Genomic DNA, 17273 nt, shown 5'->3' with positions numbered 1-17273 from the left:
CTTCTACCATCTATTAACTGTCACCGGTTATTCTTTAAGGAATGCATTCGGTTAAACGCAATTAAACAATAAATAATTTACTCACGCACACAAACTATTAGATTATAACATAAATTCGTCCTACTTTCATTATTCGTTATTATCTTTCGCTTAATTAATAATATTCCTTTAATAAATGTAATTTAATAATTCACACGCGCTATCGAAGAATTTGGAATCGTTACATGTATCATGGAATCAGGAATTCGAAAAAAAAGACGAGTGAATTTAGAATTCTACTATCTTGGAGAGTCCTCTACTCAAAAATAGATCAAACTAAACAAAATTACTGCCTACGTTAATTTCGAATAAATAATACAACCGTGAAAGATAATTAAAAAAAAAAGCAACGATCTAAAGTATTGGACAACCAGCCTATCCGACCAGCGAATGATCGCTGAATCATCGAACGAATGTTTTCGTCATTGTCAACGCGTAATCGAAATGTGACTACTAGGCCCACCCTTCAAACTTAATCATAGGTCCTATCGGTCAATCGATTAATTAACACGGATTAGCGGAGTTTCTAGTCATCGCTTAGATTGGATATCCTGTATAGTAAACGTATGATACAGTGGATAATGACCGAGGTAAATAGAGTTTGTTGTCCCTGGATTATCGTTGCTAATTGCAGTTTGCGCAAAGCTCTGGGTCCCTGCTCTCCCGCGTCCAACGAAACAGACGGTTATAACGGATCGAACGGCGACAATGGATCGGCCGACGCAAATATTGACCGCAACAAATATAGGCCGGGCCGACAATCAAAACGTCAGCTCGGCTTAATTTATCGCGATCCTGCAAGGTTGCCCCGCCGCGGCCTGCGTTTTTCCAACCTGATGCCATGTCGATTGTACCGCGTTTATTGAAAGCTCAAGTGCTCGACGTGTGGCCCGTTGGTTGCGCGTGACGTTTCCAAACTCCAAACGCCACTTCCCAACCAACATACCGGAACAACGCCGATGCGTACCGTGGTGTAAGAGGCGTGAGAAACTGACGCGAATTTTGTCAACACTATACCTCGAGAGCGGTTGTTGACAGGGTTCGATTAGTTGTACCGAACGTTTGGCTTCGTTTGAATTTCCATTTTATTTGGTTTTTTGAGGAAATTGGCGATTTTGATAATTAACGATTATAGAATTATTATTTCTGATTCAACAGAGATTTTTATTCACAAAGTGTTTCTTATTATTAGAGTTACAATGTTTGTTAAAATAAGGGATTATAGAATCTTTGTCTTTGCAGTTATTGAAAATATACTGTTAAGGTTGATTTCTATTGGGTCAGATTTTATACGTACATTCATTCATTTTTGTATATCACCATTTTGATTATAACCATCGTTACATCGCGTGAAACGGTCCGTGCGTCCGACGTCCTTCGTTGTCTGACCGTCAAGGCCCAAGCACCATTTTACAGACCCTCGATATACCTAAGGCCCCGCCATAAACCGAATCTTATTAGTTTGCGGGAACCTTTAATCCTGCAAATATTGTCGGTTTATAGTTTGTACTTAATACAATCCTTAGATTTATTGCACGTTCTTACAAATTATGGAGAAAGCGGATATTTGTCTAACGGAAAAGCCGAGTTTTCCCAGGAGCCAGGTCATCCCTGAGCCATGTCGGTAGGGGGCTTTCTTCTCCAATCTTCATTTATTAACGTTGGCTATAACCAATGGGCATCGCGGATCGTTACCCTCACTTTTCTAACGAAAAGTGTGAACAACGAATCCACGTCCTTAGTTCAAAAGACACACCCACATCGAGTTTTCCTCCGTAATCACACAAGAATGAACTTCATTTGTTCTCATCACGACAGAGCAGTCACTTCATCCCTCTAGACTTGTTCTCATCACGACACAGCAGTCACTTCATTTCTATACTTCTTCTACGACATCAGGACAGTCAACTCAAATTCTTCGACTTACGCTCCAGACTTGTTCCACAATAACATTCAAGTAACAGTTAAAGCTCATCAGTTAGTCTAAATCAACTCGAGTCAGTGGTCAGGGTTAGGAACAGCAAGAGTCAAAAGTTAAGGATAATCTACAAGACAGTCAATCGACAGAAGGTATATCATCACCGTCGTCAACGCGAAAAGGAATCTCAGTTCGTACTCATTCGGAGTTGTCATCTCAAATACTCAATCTTGTATCACACTGAAGTTGTTGGATCATTCAAATATACAGGGTGGTTGGTAACTGGTGGTACAAGCGAAAAGGGGGTGATTCTACGCGAAAAAAGAAGTCGAAAAGGAGACGTGATAAAGTGCACGCGTACCGAGCGAAAATTCAAAGTCGATTTTCTCGAAAACAAAGCCTCAAACAAAAAATTGTTGTTCTATATTTTCGACTTCTTTTTTCGCATAGAATAACCCCCTTTCCGCTTGTACCACCAGTTACTAACCACCCTGTATATTAGGTTGTCCGAAAAGTTTCTTTCCTTTTTTTACGTTTAACGTTTTACATTATTTTGTCGAATTACGTACGATTCATTTCATTCTGTTGAGATAAACACCGCGACATTTTACAGACTCGTTTTCACGTTTGTATGAAGGTGCACTGTTGTAAAAAACACGTTTGCGAAAGAAAAACACTTTTCGGACAACCTAATATTAATTAAAATGTCGAGTGGAACGAAATATCTATGATTGTAAAGTTGTTTGTAGAAGGTTTTAAAATCGTGATATCTCTTTTTAATTACAGAGTTGTTAATTAAGAATGCGCGATGACACGGCGAATTTGTCAGTGGACAGCAAATCCGCGCGAGAAGGCGCAGGGTATGGAAATGGAACCCCAAAAAACAAACTCTCACCGCCAGGAAAAAATATTCTTGAAGTGTAAGTACCATAACAATTCCATGTACATACGTAGTTTCCTCTTCGATTATATTAAGTACGTAAGATTTCGTCTGCTTCTTAAATTTTCCCCTTCGCGACAAGTAGTCCAAAAGCAAAGTAACCGCTCGCAAGACGAAACTTCACCGCGCGAAAAATTAATTTACACAAGCTGGTCGCTTTATCGACAACGTGGTGACTGAACATTTCGAAGAACTTCGTTTCTGTACAATAGCTCAGAGAAATAGGGAAGGGGATAAATGGCGAGCTTATCCGTTACTGATCGATGGTTATAATGTTCATGATCGATGAGATGAAAAATTGCGATGTTTTTTTCCCTTCTTTAAGATCGACCGCTCGTTGTCTGCGTTCCGTTGTCCAGACACTCGATCATTCCTGATCGATCGCTAACCAATAATCATTCGAGATTTCGCCAATCGACAATGTTGCTTCGCCGTGATAATTAGAATGCGGATTTTTATGCACATTTATACGAAATTTAAAGGTGCAGAGGTGTAGAAAATGCATAAATGCTATATCTGCTTGTTATAACTTTTAATAAATAAAACGAACGAATTATTAGAACGAACAATTGGAAAAGTAGAAATTTGCATAAAAATTCATCCGATCTATAGCAACGATATTTTGCAAAAATCAGAGTTTCCATCCCTGATGTTGGTTTATTAAACCTTCTTTTTATGGTTAGAATAGAAACGAGAATAGTTTGAGGAAAATTTAAACAGCGTTTACGCTGGATCCGTCGTGCTTCTTTCGCAAGTTTTCGCAAAATTTGCATTTATTCGTGGCCGGAGGATATTGGCGAGAAAGTTGAGAGATTGATCGATTCGAGTGGCGACAGATGACGGAAACTACTGACACGAAGGAGGCGCGTACAAATTTTTCTTGGATAGATAGTTTCGCGAATTTTCGTGCCCGCAATAATTCAAGAAAACTCGTCGTGTAGGAAATAATCGTTCATATTGAGAGATGGATCGAAACGAAACGTGATTAATGCTCCTTAGAAACGCGCACGCCGATAAATCACTGCAAGTGAAAACTGGAAAAAATATATTATATACAATTCACCATACATATAAAAACCGATACTGATTTTTCTCAAGCATTAAATTCTCACCCTAAGTGACCATATCGTGTGTTGTATAAGATTTTATTTCTATTTATTTGGTTAGTGCGATACAGCCGCACTATAGGAGTTTTAATTATTTAGTCTTTTAATTATTTCGATTAGCATAGTTTTGTCGTTTGTTACGAAATTTGTCACGTTCTTACAAGACGTAACAATCCTGCATAACAATCCGATAATAATCGTTAAGTTCATTCTGTTTGGAACTTGGTTTACAGCATCCAAATTAATTGTCAGCCTGAGAAATACAATTACACCATCTCATCGAATTAACGTATAGGGATCGGAGGGAAAAGTTTGCTCGTTCAACTACCGAAATCGGACTTGTCGAGCGCGATTCGTTCACCGGGGGGTAAATTCATCTATGCATCGTACTGTTACGATGGCAGTCTCGTGTTCCTTGTATAAAATACCCATCGTAGATTCGTCGCAGGAGTTTCGAACAGCAATTACTCCGCTAATGGAGCCCCTACGGGAAGATCCAGACTTCGTCGAAGCCCGACACTTGCCGGGGTCGTCGCGACGGAAACCGGAAACTTCGCTTTTCCTTTCACACGCCGACGACGATCCTTCACGTCCTGGCTGTCTACGTTGATCCGCCAACCAACGATTTACATAGTGTTCCCAGCAGATTTATGATCTCGTATAATACAGCGTGCCATTTAACTCGTTTATTACGATGCTAAATAATGGGAATCGATTCCCGAACAACCATGTTACTAAATCTTCGTACAATCGTGAAAAGCTTGGATACCTTGACTCCTCGATAGCAATGGGATTAAGTTTCATTCGACTGGAATTCAACATTAATTCAAGTCAATCCTAATATAAAAGCTTCTCTTTGCTATGTTTCATTTTCTGCATTCATAAATTATTGGCTCTGTGAAACCCAGAGCGAGTAGTTCAAGATATCATAAGTAACAGAACATTTCCTGGTTTCATGTGAAACGTAATAGTTAATTCGAATTGTCAAGGAAATTAGACGACGATAATTTCGCATTCATGCGAGATAACGACGCAGAAATTTGTAAAAACCATTTGTTAGAGTTAGAAGAGGAACATGATGATGAACGATCAAGAAGAAGAGTTATTATCGTAGGGTAACATTTGCGAGAGGATAAAGATTCTTGGACAATTTAGCGGGGCCATTTCCTCTGAAGTCGTTGGATCGTTTGTCAGGGTGTTTCAGGCGAAAGAGAGAAACTGTTGGTTTCTTCGTCGCGGAACTTCCATTTGTATTTTAGACGTTAGTGCGCTGTTTTATAAAACACATTGAGTCGTTTCCCAGAGGAAATGATCCTGCTGGTCGATGAACGCGAAGCGTTTTAACATTTTTGCCACTCGATTTCTTTCATTCATTTTGAACGAGCAGGAACGCGTGCCGATCGTTATCGGTGTTTGTCGAGGAGCAACGCGCTTTGAATTAACTGAACGGTCGCTTACGTCACTGGTTTCACGACTGTAGTTCGCCACACGTTTTAACTACACGTTTGTGCAACAATTCTCAGCTAACTAGGTTTACGAGCGTCGAGTCGATCTTAAGTAGGAATAGGGTCTCGAAATCTGGAACTTCTCGGAAAAAAAGAAAAAGAATCAGGAAATTCGAAACTCTCCAAGTCCGGATAAATAATAATTTGTATAAACAACCTACGAAATTATTGCGATGATACGAGTTTATTTGCAACTAACACTGGAACTACCGATAGTTAACACGAAGCTATTTCTATCACAACCAGTCAAAATGATTGGTTATTTAAAAAATATGCGATAATAGAATATTTTTATTTTTTTCGATTTATTACTTTCTTACAGAAAGTATGTAGTTATGTAGTATATTTTTGGTATTATTAATCCAGTTGGGACCATGATCCCTAAATAGGGGTTGACATATTTATGAAATTGTAGAACCAGTCGTTTTGACTGGCGTGGTATTTCTAGTGTTAGCATCTAGCGATCGATTCGGAATTTTCCTGATGACTGATATTGTCATATTGAATGATACGCAGTAAAAATTTAAAAAACGTGTGGGAAGTTGTACGAAACGAGGAAACTGGTTAATTGGAGTTCGATAAACAGATTGCAAAACCCTTTTACACTTCGACAGGTACCAGTCATTTTGACTGATATTGGTATAAGTAGCCTTGATACCAAATTATTTTCAGTTTGAATACATAAAAAACAAAGTAAAATTCACTATATTATTCTTTTAGTTATCGTTGCGAAAGTCATTACATCATTGCGGAAAAAAATATAACACGAAGTAGAAATTTTAAAATAAAATTGCAAAATCAGTCAATTTCACTGGTGTGGTAGTTCTAGCATTGACCGATAGTAAGTTGAGAAATATCTAACGAAGATAATTAAGAAAATCTTAAATGATTTTTCATGGATAATAATGCGTTTATCAGTGAAAACATTCGCAGAGGTGCAATCGTCGACGCGATACCAGATTCAAAGTTTCGCGATCGGATAAACAGGAGACGAACGTATATTTAAGTCTTCCCTGCTGATGCATATGAAAATATTGCTGTAGGATCTACAGTGTACGGAACCTTGTATATTTCATTTCAGACACGCTCCAAGATGCGAAGAAGGATAAAGAGGAAACTCAGTATATGCTACAGGAGAATGGCGATCCAATGTACGAATAAGATTTTTACAGATGAATGAGATTTTGTTAAATAATTAGAAAGAGAAAAATAGGAGGAGTAAATATGGGAGTCAAAATGATTGTAGGAACTTACGGAATTAATTAGGAGATATCCTGATCGCCCTAGAGACTGGAAAAATCGTATAAATTTATTCATGATGATTTCTTAATTGTAGCAAGTATATCCTGTAAGAGTATTCCCGGATTGAAAATTAAACAATCGGAACTTTGCATTTCTATGGCAGAAGAAAGAAACGTAACCGATTCTTAAGCTTCTTTTCTCTCGGGAAAATTGTTTTTCTCTTGCATCCGGAAGTACTCTTCCATAACCGATCATTTTCTCGTGCTGCTACAAAGAGCAGAAGAATGGATAACGGGCAGCACATCGACGAGCAATTGTATCTAAAAATGTTCTTATTAAAAGTCAATATTACTTTGTGTCCACAGTGAATTCGTGCCACCTCAAACGAAGGAGGAGGAGAAGCCGGTTGCGTCGGAACAATCCTTGCCACCAGTGCCTTATTTCAAACTCGTAAGTATCATCGGTCAAAAGAAAAAAGAAGAAGTAACGAAATAAAATACAAAGAAAGCAGAGAACGTCACCGACATTTGTCAAACATTCCACATACATCCTGTTACAGTTGAAATATCACCGTGTTAGTTTGGAATCAAACGACGAAATCGATCTTCTAGCGGCCGAACGGTTTGGCTATCGAGTCCCTTTGTCTTTGACAAACTTAACGAGCGCGATTCTGTCGATCGATCGGGCTTGTTTTTGTTTAGAACTAGTCAGATCTCCGTCCATTAATCACCGTTAGGCCAGCATTAATTTTCCCCGGGGTTAAATCTGCCGGAAAGGCAGAAGTTGCCGGCACTAAATCACTCGAGAATATGTTTCTGAAATTTTCGACTAGTTCGGCGACAAATTGCTCCGTCGACGCCACCGGAATCTCGCGAATTCCCGGCGAACCCATCATTCGGAAAATTAACATAACGTCGATGCTCGCGCGCAATTAATTAAAATACGTCCGTTGCCATGGCTGTTGCCCACCGGTGCTTCCCCTGTGCTACCCCTTTTTCTCTCACTTTCCCTCAGTTCTCTCTGCTTCGCCGAAACTTTGAATTCCAGTTTAATCGCGGCGTACGCGAAAGCTTTGACCAAACTCAGTGACGAAAATCGCTCTATGTCTGTTCACAGTTTCGATTTGCAACATGCGGGGAGTTGATGCTGATTCTTGGTGGCCTGATCATGGGAACTTTGACAGGCCTGTGCATCCCTATTTCGACGATTCAGTATGGTGAATTCACCACATTGCTGGTGGATCGTAATACGGAGAATCAATCCAGTACACCGACGCTTATATTGAAGTGGTTCGGAGGAGGAAAGGTCTTGTAAGTCTTGGCGTACTCAGACAGACACGCCTACACTACCTGAATTGCATATTTTTAGCACGAAACCGAGACGCGAGACTCGCCTCTGACGCGTTACGTTAACGAGAAAATAGATCGCTCGAGGGGAATATAGCCTAGTTTATTCTGTCTAGTTTACTTTGGTACATCGCTACGAAGTTCCGTAATTTTCCACGTCGATACTGTTCCACGGAACGATACTCCGAATTGAGAATTTAGAAAAACGGTTTCCTTTCGATGAATAATATAACGTATTTATGAGATAAATATTATGATTGCAGGGGACCCAATGAAACATACGAAGCGAGGATGAGCGCTCTGTACGACGACTCGGTTGCGTTTGGTGTATCCTCCGCGGCGCTATCCACCTTCCAATTTTTCTTTGCCGTGTTCACGGTCGATTTATTAAATGTCGCTGCTTCTAGACAAATCGCTCGAGTACGTAAGATGTTCCTTCGCGCTGTTCTTAGACAGGATATGACGTGGTACGATACCAACACGTCGACCAACTTCGCCAGTAGAATTACCGAGTAAGTATACTTCGCTGTTAATCGATAACTCGTTAAAAGAAGGCAATTAGATTTTACAGAAAAGATCTCAGATTGAACCTTGAAATACATTTAACAGCCAGACTTTCGTTTTCATTAAAATTTACTTTAAAATAATAGTTTCGTTAAAATCCAAATTTAAATCACAGCTAATTAATATTTAAACTGTGAATTCAAATCAGTTCCATTTTATTCGAAAATTCTATTCTTTTCTTTCGTATGGAAACTGTCCGGACGATGGACACGTTTCACTCGTTGAAAGGATATCCCGGAGATGTATAGCCTCGAGTAGCCATATTTTCTTACGTCGATCCGGCTTTCAAGCGAACATTGCGGTTTCGATTTCTCCCAGTTCCGCGGATATAAACGTAGCGCGGATCATGTATAACGGAGAAGCGAGAAGCAAAGTTTAGGGAACGAGATCTCTGCTCATCAACAGGTGGTCGCTCGTGAGAATCGAAATCCTTACCCGATACAAAGTCCATCTCTGTTTGCGGTTGCGTTTCAGACCGCGTAATTATCGAAAAGTCAAGGATGGATTCATAACGGACCAATTAAAGCGTCGCCACTAGAGCATTTCCTTGTGCAATCTGTTTATTTCGGGACGAGAATGTTCGCAGCAATAGTATATCCGTGGCGCAAGTCGCATAATTGCATAGACACGCGTGCAATTTCGATGAAAGAAATTCGACGTTGCACGGTGGCTAAATTTTTCTTCTTGTCGCCAGGTAGCGTTTCCGGTTTGTAGCAGACGATTGAAACACAGAATGAATCACGCTACCTTACACTGTTGCAGAGACAATAAATCTCGTTGCATCGTAAATATAGCATCGTGATACGCGTATATATCGATGTAGTTACAAGACCCATTGGCATTAAAAACGATTTGGCTCATAGTCCGCATTTATAACGACTATTACGTAAACTCGACTTAACACCTGTCTTAAATGGCAATCATCGAATGGCACGGATTTCTGTATTTTCTTTGTCATATCGAGTGCAACGATGCGCCAGGTTTTACGTACAGTAACTAACGAAAGTATTCGAACGTTTATTGGAACCTTTCGTGAATATATTGTTTGTATCGTACAAAACGTTCTGAAATTTCATTAGTTAGCACGGCAATGAGAATCGATCGGTAGATATTGGCACAGTTTGATATCTGACAAAAAAATAATAATGCTGTGTACATTTTCATATAGGTAGGTTTCCAGCTTTATCAATATACTCACGACAAGTGATGTCACGTTATAATGCTGATGAAATTCCAAAATGTTTTATATAACACGTACAATGTATACGTAAAAATTGTCTATCATACGCGTTCAAATACTTTCGTAATCCATTGTATCATCGTAAATCATTTCGTATACATTCGTCGCAGTTGCGTCAACTTGTTCTCGTTCGTTTCTTCCTATCATCGTTAGGAATAAAAATCATATTTTGTAAAAATGTTTCTCGTGTCGCAACTTCCCGCTACATATTGCCGTTATCAGTTTGAAAACGTTATTTCACGTTGTATGACTGTAAGACGGAATTATAATAAAGTTCGCATAATTTGAGACAATATTGATTTTAGTTGAAGGTGATTACACGACATTCGCGAGTATGTGTTATTGTACCGTAAATGCTGTGTAATCACCCGGAAATGTCTTAACGTGGCGCCGCAACATTTTCACGAATATTCTAGAACGTGAAGCAGGATGAACAACGTTAAATATAAATGCCACGAACACAGTGACGCTTCTCCTTGACATTTATATATACGGTTTGAGGAATCATTTCTTTATATCGTGCTAAAACGTATACACCGTTAGATTTTATTTTTAGTTTGCTTTCCGATCGCTATTTGACAGCTTGTTTTCTTTAATCGTATTAGAGGAGATAATGGAACTGCGGATAATATGGTCGCGCGATACAAACGAGAAGCCAAATTGAATATTCGTTGAAACTGAACTCCCCGAGCTTTTGCAAGGTGACCTTTGCATCGTCGAAGATAAGGCAAACTCTAATTAATTCATTCTGAATGGTTGCCCGCGGTTCCGTGTTATTTTCGTCAGGTACTTTGGATAGAACCGACACCAAACTATACGAACGTATCTAATTACGGTGGTGGTCACCTTGTACAACGACGAGAAGCCTGGCAAACGTGCCGACGAAGAAAGAATTTTCCACAAATTTATTCACGACTCGAATACTTAATCGGGTGAAAATTCATCCCAGAGAAATTTAAATTGAAGATCATATGTCAAAGTCCAGTTCTATTTTTATTGTGTGCCGTTTCGTTAATTTAATTTTGCAGCATTTGCGCGGACGATCAAAATATTCACGGTTGATGAGTAACCCGGTACCCGAACACCGAATTGTCCACACAAAATTTAGTAAACGTGTGCTTTGATAGAAACCTACTTTTCGATATAATTGATAATTCACTTCTTGGTACAAGATATTACCAGATATTAATATTAAGCATTTTATGGATTAACGAATGTAACCAAAAGTTGTCATGACGTTGCAGAGACTTGGACAAGATGAAGGAAGGCATAGGAGAAAAACTGGGCGTGTTCACGTACCTCACGGTCTCCTTTATCTCCTCCATCATCATATCGTTCGTATACGGCTGGAAATTAACGCTGGTGGTACTAAGTTGCGCACCAATCATCGTCATAGCCACTGCCGTAGTAGCGAAAGTTCAGAGCTCCTTAACAGCTCAGGAGTTGAACGCTTATGGGCAAGCCGGTAGAGTGGCCGAGGAAGTATTAGGCGCCATCAGGACCGTGATCGCCTTCAATGGAGAGGAAAAGGAAGTGGAGAGATACGCTGAGAAACTAGTACCAGCCGAGAGAACCGGAATAAGACGTGGAATGTGGTCCGGAGTTGGTGGTGGCGTGATGTGGTTCATCATATACATCAGCTACGCAATAGCGTTTTGGTATGTCTATATTAAGATTGTGTGAAAATATTTGTACGCTTTTTGGGATATGCGTTTGCGTACTATAGCATAGATGAAAGAAATACGAGTATTTTCAGAATAAACGCTTCTGACGCGGGTAAACAGGCACGAGAAGGGTAGAAACGGGTCAGCCATGTAATTTCCGCATTGTGTCAGAGGTGTTTCAAGTAAAAGTTGTTTGCTTTAAAAGGGAAGCATCAGACAGGGATGTTCCTTTGTTTGCCATGGAAAGTGGCGGTCTTGGCTACTCTAATTCGATATAAAACGATCTTCCCTTGGAACTCTTCCTTTTTCTGTTGTTTCCTCTTTTCGAAAATGGACGAGTTACGTACAGTGTAGGGAAAAAGTTTGCGCGTAATGGTGGCTAAGGGAAGGAACACAGGTTTGGTTAGAATAAATCAAATTTTCCCTCGCACGATCGTAGGATGAGGCACACGAATTTCTATTATTGTTATATCTTAAATCGAATCATATAGGATCGCGCGATGGAAAAGGGAAGTGTTCCGAGGAAACATCTGAAGAACGAAATGCGTGTGATATATTCGTCAAAAAGTTAGATCGTCGAAAGACACACTCGCAGAGTAACCGTAGCCCAAGAGTGAGAGATGCGAATATCAAAGTAATCGGATGGGAATAGATTAAGAGTTTTAAGCCGTTTACATACGACTAGACATGTGGTATACGATCAGATGGTACACTGATCCCGTCTGAGTCGATGCAAACCGTAACTAGATAATAACGCTGATACAAGTTTACGTATATTGCAACTAGCACTATGAAACCTCGTAGTCGCTGCATGTATCGTAACATGTTTCGGTGTATGTAAACAGCTTTAACCATTAACATAACACAAACACTGTAGCAACGCGATCTATTCTGTCGTCGTGCCGAGATGCATTGCCAAAGTTAAACAATGGTAACTTTGAGAGCATCGAAATTAGATACCTTTCGTTTCTGTGCTACCTCACTGGTCATCCTTCTATCTTTGTACACTATGTGATCTTTCATTGTCAAAAGGAAGAAGAGATCTCGAACGACTGCAATAAATCACGACAAGTTCTCGAGATGAAAATTAGAACGCATGTTAAATTGACGATTATCGTTCGCCAGGTACGGAGTTCAGCTGATCCTGGAGGACAGGCCAAAGGATGTGAAGGAGTATACACCAGCAGTGTTGGTGATCGTGTTCTTCGGTGTGCTAGCTGGCGCTCAGAACATGGGTCTGACATCGCCGCATCTCGAAGCGTTCGCGGTGGCGCGTGGTTCAGCCGCGGCGATTTTCCAAGTGCTTGATCGCGTGCCAACGATCGATAGCTTGAGCAAGGATGGTCAGAAGCTTCCATCCGTCAATGGTGAGATCGAGTTCAAGAACGTACACTTCCAGTATCCCGCTAGAAAGGACGTGAAGGTGTTGCAAGGTTTGAATCTGAAGATCAATCGGGGCGAGACCGTGGCACTCGTCGGCGGGTCCGGCTGTGGCAAGTCTACTTGTCTCCAGCTCATCCAACGTCTCTACGATCCTCATAAGGGACAGGCAAGTAAAAAGAAAAATTTGTGTTTGAGCGAGAAGCAAAACGGAGGTAGAGAATCGCTGGATCAAACAACGGTTTAGATCGTGCGATTAGATCGTTCGCATTTCTCTCTTCATTTTACTTTGAGTTAAACTTTTTTATTGTTTAAAGAACGCTCAAATTTAAGGAATATATAATTGATACGCGTAATTTGTACGTTTCAATTCTGTGTTCAAGATTTCCTTGAAACATTCCATTTGTGTGTGTTGAAACGGGAACGATATTGAAGAAGCGTAGCGTCAGTGAAAATTGGAGAACTGCGAAACGTGCTTATTACACAGCTGATCAAAAAAAAAAAAAAAAAAAAGTAAGAGACGAAGAAAAGAACTAAAGAATAAAAAAACTGCATATTAAATTTTTATAATTGCGATTAAAAAATTATATCGCGGGGCTGCTGAGATAGGAACCGTTGCGCTGGCGCCTTCCGTTAATGATATCTCGTATCAGATTTCCCCTTGTTAATTTAGAAAACTGTAACGAGCTGGTACTTTCGCTGTCGCGTTAATTAAATAATAATAATAATAATTCGTATTTTTATTATTCGTATTAATCCGTATAATTTAGTTTCCCAGAGTAATTTTATGTCCACGGTCGATAGCCATGAATTTTCCATCCCACGAGAATCGTAGACTCGTCTCCTCAATTTGTTTGTTTACCGAGGGAACGGGAGTAGTTTATTAAAATGTAGAAACTGGCGATATTTTTATGCAGACGTTGCGCAACGAGCACGGTTAAGCGATGAGTTCGCTGATTAACCCGATGAAGTTTTTCTCTCGGTCAAAGTCACAATGGTGAGCGTCGAGAGCTCGATGCACGCGCAATTACGGTTTTCGCGTACATCGTTCAGAAGAGCATTATCGTTCGTTCTTGCTAGAATTATTGTTCAAAACGATAGAACTTTTCCTATGCCAATAAGACGATCGAAATTTTTATCTCGCACGAAGATTTCACGAGACGCTTGGAATAAAATACAGAAACATTCCCGTTTCGTAGCATCGAATTCCAACTCGATTAAATTCCACGGTATCCAGGCAAGCGTGACTCGCGAGGGTGAATTTGTTAAATGCGTTCCGAGTTAACAATATCCCGACCGTGAATATATTCCATTATTACATCTGTATTCGCGAACGCGGCGATGGGAATTTTAGGGAACAAGTTTGAAGCGTTTCTCGCGGCGGCTGAGTTCTCTCACTAGTAAAATTTTCTCGTGTTTCTGCATCCGTCGCAGTTTCTCCTGCCAAAAATATTACGCCGTATATTTGGCATAATGTTTTCGAGCTGGCTCTTGAACTCCTTTTCCCTTCCACTTACATTTTCCATAGCATTGTTGCGCCGTAGCCGATAAAAGGGGCTTTCGCCTAAAATTCGCCCATCCGAGGAAAACGGCCGACAACGACGTTGAACGATCGCCCTTATCTTTCTCTTCGCATCGCATCGTCGTGGTCCTGTTCCTCCTGGACCACCATTGGTCAATGTCAAAGACAATTCTCACAACGATCACGCGTCGATCTCTCTGTTCGAACAGGTTTTACTGGACGGTGTGGACGTGGCGAAGTTGAACGTTCAATGGCTCCGTTCGCACATAGGCGTGGTCGGCCAGGAACCGGTGCTCTTTGACACAACGATACGGGAGAATATCCGGTACGGAAATGACAGCATTACCGAGGAGCAGATGATCAAAGCCGCGAAGGAAGCGAACGCTCACGACTTCATCAGCAAACTGCCCGAGGTGAGTAGCTTCGTATCTATTCTTCCATTCCGTTGCCGTTTTCTCTGGTCCAACGGAATTTCAGTTTCCCTTTTCGTGGTTCGTGACAGACGGAGAACCGATTGATTCGGTCACTTTTCAACAACCAGTCGCTCGAACCTCTAGGCGTGCGGAGTTACGTTCACATAGTATAGACCTATGTCGAAAGATTTTCTTGCTCTTGGTATGTGGTACTCTTTCCGTGCCGATGGATCTCTAGGATCCAGGCACAAAGAGTCGTCTAATTAAAATCATGTCCAGGAACCGTGAATTCGCTTGGAATTTTAATCTCGTCCTTGCGTATCCTCTCGTCCATCTCTTCTATCTCGTTGATCATCGCAGTCGTGATGATTCTAATCATGGAGATAAGGAAGGGCACGTTTTCTTAATGGCCATTGCGGTTGAATTTTCCATTTTTTAAATTTCAATATTTTATCAGTGTCTCTACAGTCTGATTTAGAATACTGAATATTTCTGAAAGTTTTATAAACATTTACGAAAATTACTAAACTGCGACAAGAAGACTGTCTGTTGTAATCTTTTTTATTAGCAATGGAACAATTTATCGAGCAAATTTTGAACAACGCAAAACACACTGACGTAAATGCAAAAATGGTACGGACTGAACAACATTGATACAAGTGTGCGTTACGTTTCATCGTCATCCTCATATATGCTATATTGATCTTAAGAATATCAAATTCGAAACGTTCGATTTCTAAACCTCCTTCTAAACCTTCTTTCTCGTAGATCGAAACTGCGAATTTTTCCTTTCTCGTAGAATTTCGATTTTATAATTTTATGACACAGGCTCACAAACTAACCCTCATTTGTTTTATTAGGTTGTCCGAAAAGTTTCTTTCGCTCTATAAAGAAATAATAGACGCACAATGTTTTTTGTTTTATATTAGTTTATTGAATTATGCACGAATATAATAATGGAAATATAACGAAATGGATCATACCTAATTCAATAAAATAATATAAAATAGAAATTGTTGTTCATCTATTATCATCTTATGAAACGAAAGAAACCTTTCAGACAACTTAATATTACAAACTCGGACGCGAGAGACTGGCGTCAGGCTATGTGAGCTTCTTTAATTCGTTTCCATGATCACACGATTTTTGGTTTCGCCATGGTGAAAAGTGACCTTTTCATTACGATTTTTATTCTTATTAAAAATTAAATATTTCCTACCTTGTAACTGAATATTACACCATGTACACATGTCCGTATTACACGGTAAATATTCTGGAAAAATTACGTAAGGACGAAATATTAGGTTGTCCGGGAAGTGTCTTTCTTTCGCAAACGTGTTTTCTACAACAATGCACCTTCGTACAAACGTGAAACCAAGTCTGTAAAATGTCGCGGTATTTATCTCAACAGAACAAAATGGATCGTACGTAATTCGACAAAATAATATAAAACGTTGTGCGTCTATTATTTCCTCATAAAATGAAAGAAACTTTTCGGACAACCTAATGTACCAGTGATTCTTAGGAAATACTCAGTTCGGATAATAGAGGCTCGCTTAGGAGTTCGTATATCTGAACTCGGGTCTGAATTTCTTTACATAAACGAGATGCGGATAAACGTAGTTCTATTGTAGATAATTCATATATTACAATCTAATAGTTTGACAAATTATGAGAATCGAACAATGTCTATTATCAGTTATTCTATTGCATATCGAGATCATGTTGACCCTCAACAAATTCGGCTCGTTGTAACGCGCTAACAATAGTCTCAGGTGTGAGCGACAAGCCGCGAAACACGCGTGCAAACAGACGATAAAACACCCGTTAAACCGTGCCCGGGCAAATAACGGTATCCCAGATTACGGCTGCGTCAACGATTAGGCGTTTATTACCGAATTATCGGTAGGTGTATTCGACGCTCGCGATGGTTTCATCCGCGGTCCCATCGGTATATACCGTCGTGAATGTGTATCGCGTGTGTTTGGCCTTTATCCGTTGTGTCTCGCGACGCGTTTAGAACCGTAACGATCCGCGGAAACAAGTGGACCAGACATTTTCCAGTTTATGGTGCAGGCCAGGCAGTTTATTTTACGGATCGATGCGGCACGATCGTGCACGTGAAATTTTACCCGGGAAAACCGAGCACCGTTTGCTGCACGCACGTTGATGGACGAACAATATTGGGTTTTATATGAATGGAAGCTTTGGTTACGAGATCAGATATATTAGACAGTTACGCAAACTACGTCGGCACACACGGTATTAGCATTGTGATTTTTTTAAATACATTATTTATTTATTCACAGGAAAATCTATTTTCGAATACTTTGCTCAGTGTATATATATTAAAATTCACCATGGAAAACTTTTATATTCAGGTGTTTTATGAAG

At 40.0% G+C, this 17273-nt stretch overlaps 1 protein-coding gene across 8 annotated transcripts in view; it reads left to right on the top strand.

Moving 5' to 3' along the window:
- The window catches only part of LOC126868365 (multidrug resistance protein homolog 49), a 75070-nt gene that overhangs the window by 45081 nt on the left and 12716 nt on the right, over nt 1-17273 (top strand). For 5 of the 8 annotated variants that reach the window (XM_050623702.1, XM_050623703.1, XM_050623706.1 and 2 more), the window contains 8 exons: nt 2744-2877; nt 6590-6659; nt 7116-7200; nt 7867-8060; nt 8360-8608; nt 11145-11558; nt 12690-13113; nt 14676-14879. In XM_050623702.1, coding sequence (XP_050479659.1) covers nt 2766-2877; nt 6590-6659; nt 7116-7200; nt 7867-8060; nt 8360-8608; nt 11145-11558; nt 12690-13113; nt 14676-14879 — 1752 coding nt within the window. In that variant the 5' untranslated portion in view covers nt 2744-2765. The remainder of the gene's footprint in view (nt 1-2743; nt 2878-6589; nt 6660-7115; nt 7201-7866; nt 8061-8359; nt 8609-11144; nt 11559-12689; nt 13114-14675; nt 14880-17273) is intronic. The other 3 variants (XM_050623707.1, XM_050623709.1, XM_050623708.1) reach the window with 1 other exon arrangement.

Source organism: Bombus huntii, chromosome 8, assembly GCF_024542735.1.
Source record: "Bombus huntii isolate Logan2020A chromosome 8, iyBomHunt1.1, whole genome shotgun sequence".
Classification (NCBI taxonomy): domain Eukaryota; kingdom Metazoa; phylum Arthropoda; class Insecta; order Hymenoptera; family Apidae; genus Bombus; species Bombus huntii.
The sequence above is the reverse complement of the archived record's forward strand: the minus strand, read 5'-3'. Positions and strand labels throughout refer to the sequence as shown.